At 38.3% G+C, this 4,558-nt stretch overlaps 1 protein-coding gene across 1 annotated transcript in view; it reads right to left on the reverse strand.

The window, feature by feature from the left end:
* Kif27 (kinesin family member 27) overlaps positions 1-4,558 on the reverse strand; it is a 96,949-nt gene that overhangs the window by 87,475 nt on the left and 4,916 nt on the right. Inside the window, exon 2 of the mRNA XM_013031054.1 lies at positions 3,465-3,810. Coding sequence (XP_012886508.1) covers positions 3,465-3,762 — 298 coding nt within the window. The 5' untranslated portion in view covers positions 3,763-3,810. The remainder of the gene's footprint in view (positions 1-3,464; positions 3,811-4,558) is intronic.

A 4,558-nucleotide genomic window follows, 5' to 3' on the forward strand; every position in this document is an offset into this window, starting at 1 on the left:
CTTCAGCTCAAGGCTAGCGCTTTACCACTTGAGCCACAGCGCCACTTCTGGCTTTTTTCTTTTTGCTTATGTGGTGCTGAGGAATCGAACCCAGGGCCTCTGGCATGCAAGGCAAGCACTCTACCACTGAGCCACCTTCCCAGCCCAATATTTACCACTTCTATTAATATAAAGCATACACAAGATCTTAAAGAGCATAAGCCATTTGCCAATCAAAAAACCACTCCTACAATCCTCAAATACGATAGAATGGTGAATTTTTAAAATTGAGAGGTATTGGGGTCTTAAGGCCTTTCTATTTAATCTCTGGCACCAGATCTTCCTAAGAATGTGCAGGCACATCATCTAGACTTCTTCCAATCCATGTATTTTGTAATGACAGGAGTGTCTGAAAGACACACATTCTACACTTGAGGTGTATGAAAATAGAAAAAAATATTGAGAGTCCCTATATAGGGAATATTAAGTAAAATTTAGACAAGGATTCATATACAACATTTCCTAAGTTTACTGTGAAACAAAGGTTTTCTAAAATTTAGACAAAGACATATATACAATATTTCCTAAGTTTGCTTTGGAATCAAAATGAAACAAAGGCTTTCTCTAGAGGTTGGCTGAAAGTCACAAGTAGAGTTCTCTAGAAGCAAATATAGAGGAGGGATTGAATATGAAAGATGGGCTTAGCAGCTAACACCTTTGAAAGGAAGGAAGAATAAAGACTGAAGAAAGCAGGTTCCTCAAAGATAGTATGTGTGTTCTTTTTCCTTGGAAAATAACACATTGGAAAAATGCTTTAAAGACTGCTAAATCTGGTAGATCCTTAACATGTTCTATCTCACTTAGTTTTCATAATGTAGGGTCATGAAAGATTTTTTATTAAATAAAAAACCATGCTAAGTGAAAGTGAACCATGATTCTTCATATGACCAAGCTTTATTATAACTCCTGAATGTCTCCTACAGCTATCTGTGCATTTTTTATTTTTGTAGAAACCAATTTCAGCAAGAACCCTACTAAGTCAATTTAACAAGAAACCTCCACCTTCAATATCACACCAATCACTCAACTTCCATCTCCCAGGTGATGTCTGATCATTCTGGCCTGATTTTATGAAGAACCTTATTAGCTCAGTTTGGTAAAAATCCCTTTTACTACTGATGTTATACCTCAATAATTTTCAATCCATGAGTCTCAACTTTTTCCCTGGTTATAAATTCACACTAGTCCTTACTGTATTTGGAATTGATGCTAATCTTGTTCCCTTATTGCAGTTTGCTATACCTGTGAAATGATCCTGAGTAAAATTCCTTACCATAAAGGAAAAAAAATACCAATGCAGAAGAAAGTCTCAACAGAAGACTTGGCTTTCAACCTCTACTCTTATGTCCAGCAATCTAACTCAACAATTCTTCTGGAGCTTTACAATTATCAATTTGCAGCTCTGCTTCAAATCCTAAATTTGCAGCTCTACTGCAAATTATTCTACCTTTTCCAAACTATTACTACAATTAGGAAAAAGAATATCCTAAACTTTTTTGGGGGGAGGTCCAGTCGTGGGGCCTGAACTCTGGGCCTGGGTGCTGTCCCTCAGCTCTTCAGCTCAAGGCTAGTGCTCTACCACTTGAGCCATAGAGCCACTTCCGGCTTTTTTCTTTTTGCTTATGTGGTGCTGAGGAATCGAACCCAGGCATGCAAGGCAAGTGCTCTACCACTGAGCCACCTTCCCAGCCCCAATATCCTAAAATATTAAATATTCAAAAACAGACATCTGAGAGCTAGATGTGGTGGTACAACATGTAATCACAGGACTTGGGTAGAGAAAGACAATTAATTAGGAGTTCAAAGCCAGCCTGGGCTATAGTGAAACTCCATCCCATATAACGAGATCCTATCCCAGAAGGAAAAAATAAGAAACTAAGAAATCTGGCATTTGGTCATAGGTAGCTCATGCTTGTTATCCTACTAGGACAGGCTAAGCTACTTGGGAGGTTAAGAATGGGAAGAACATGGTTTGAGGCCAGCCTAAGAAGAAAGCTCATGAGACTCCTCCTCAACCCCTAGCTGTACACAGTCATCCTCAATTATGCAGAAGACTGCAATTGGGCTGTTGCATGCCAGCCAGCTAGAAAAGTCTGTAAAACTCCATGTCAATGAAGAAAAGATAGATGTGGTAGCACATGGTTGTCATCCCAGCAATGACAAGAAGCTTCCCCCGACCCCCAGCCCCCCACCTCCACAAAGGAGGATAGTGGTCCACACTATCATGCATACACCCAAGCAGAAGTGAAATTCTATCTTAAAACAATAACAACATCAACAACAAAAAAGCCTGGGGCTGTGGGGTTGGCTCAATGATAGAGTGCCTGTTAATATGATGCTCTAAGTTTAAAGTACTAACCTCCCCCTCCCAGAAAAAAAAAGAAAAAAGAAATATAGCTTTTAAATTAAAAAAGGCATTTGAAATTATATAGTAAAAATTTTCCAGTTACTCCTAAATCCTGGTTGTAAGAAAATTAATATTTACATTGGGCTTATTTAAGGATGAAAAATCAAATTAATTCATTTCTACTTTACCTTCTACTCAAAATAACATGGACTGAACAATGAATATTGTCTTCACCTTTTTTTGTGACACTAGGGTTTGAACTAGAGGTTTTGCTCTTGCTAGGCAAGTGTTCTATCACTTGAACTATGCTTCCATGATTTTGTTTATTTTTGTGCCAGTACTAATGCTTGAACTCAGGACTTTGCACTCTAGCTTTACTCTTTTGCTCATAGCTGGGGCTCTGCAACTTGTAGTCCCAGCTTTTCAGTAGTTAATTGGAAATTAACCACTCTCTTGAGGGGCTGGGAATGTGGCTCAGTGGTAGAGTGCTAGCCTTGAGCTGAAGAGCTGAGGGACAGCACCCAGGCCCAGAGTTCAAGCCCCATGACCGACTTAAAAAAAAAAAAAGGGCTGGGAAGCTGGCCCAGTGGTAGAATGCTTGTCTTGCATGCATGAGGCCCTGGGTTCAATTCTTCCACATAAGCAGAAAAAAGCTGGAAGTGGCTCTGTGGCTCAAGTGGTAGGGCACTAACCTTCAGTTAAAGAGCTGAGGGAAGCACCCAGGCCCAGAGTTCAGCTCTCACAAGCAATAAAAAAAAAAAAAAAAGATAATGATTTTTTTTTTAATGCACACTAGATAGCGGTTTTAATTTCAAGAAGAATGCAAAGACAAAAGAAAACACATTGCCAGCAACAAAAGAGTAATAATGCCTTTGACCAACCTCACTACACATTTCAGAGGCCCCCAGTGAGAACACTTTGGTTTAGATTCAAAAGATAATGATCTTATAAACACATTTAACTATCCTACTTATGCTTTCATTATTCAATCAATATGCTACATACCTATTATATCAGCTATTACTGTATTTTAGCTTCTTTCTAGTTTCTCAAATAAGTCACAGTATAAACATCTTACCAACATGACCTCCTCCAATGGTGTATGTCTTCCCAGATCCAGTCTGTCCATAGGCAAAAACAGTTGCATTATAGCCCTCAATGAGTGACAAAACTAGGGGCTTTATACATGTATTATAAATTTCATCTTGAGTGGAATTTTTGCCAAAAACAAAATCAAAAGTAAAAACTCTATCTCTCCCAATGATAATTTGCTGGGTGTTTGGAATAACTCTCACACAAACTTGATGATTATGAAGAACTTCTTTACAAAGCAGAGGTCTAATTCTTACGGCGACTTTTACTGGTATTTCTTCCATGGCAGCTGTTCAGTATCTAGTGTGAGAAACATCCATTTTACTGGACTCCTGTATATTAAAATAAAAGACAAATTTTATTACTGACTCCACTTATCTTAATAAAATTACCATCTTTTAAAGCAAAGCCAATTCTAGCATGGATTTTTCTCCAGCATTAAATAGTTACAAAGAGGGCTGGGAAGGTGGCTCAGAGGTAGAGTGATTGCCTTGCATGCATGAGGCCCTGGTTTCAATTCCTCAGCACCACTTAAGCAGAAAAAGCTGGGAGTGGCGCTGTGGCTCAAGTGGTAGAGCACTAGTCTTGAGCTCAGGGACAGCGCCCAGGCCCAGAGTTCAGGCCCACGACTGACAAAAAAAAAAAAAAAAAAGTTACAAAGACTAAATCTCTCTTGTAAAATAAATCAATAATTTATTGATGAAATGATATGACAATTGGATTTGCTTCAAAATAGTTGAGGTAAGAAGGGCCATGAATTGGTAAATTAGAAAGGTAAGTGGTAAGCACATGAGATTCCATTTTATATTTATTTCTACAGCAGTAGCAGTATCTGCCTATATTGAATAGTTAGGAAATTCACACAAAGAAATAACTGAAGAATTACCCACAGATTAAAAGCAAACATTTGTATTATATATTGTAGTTATTTACTGAAACATAACATTGATATTGAAACATAACAAAGATTAAAAGTAAAACTATCTGGGCTGGGAAGTTGGCTCAGTGGTAGAGCACTTGCCTTGCATGCATGAGGCCCTGGGTTCGATTCCTCAGCACCACATAAGCAAAAAGAAAAAA

The sequence above is a fragment of the Dipodomys ordii genome, unplaced genomic scaffold, assembly GCF_000151885.1.
Source record: "Dipodomys ordii isolate 6190 unplaced genomic scaffold, Dord_2.0 Scaffold137, whole genome shotgun sequence".
In the NCBI taxonomy this organism is placed as follows: Eukaryota; Metazoa; Chordata; class Mammalia; order Rodentia; family Heteromyidae; genus Dipodomys; species Dipodomys ordii.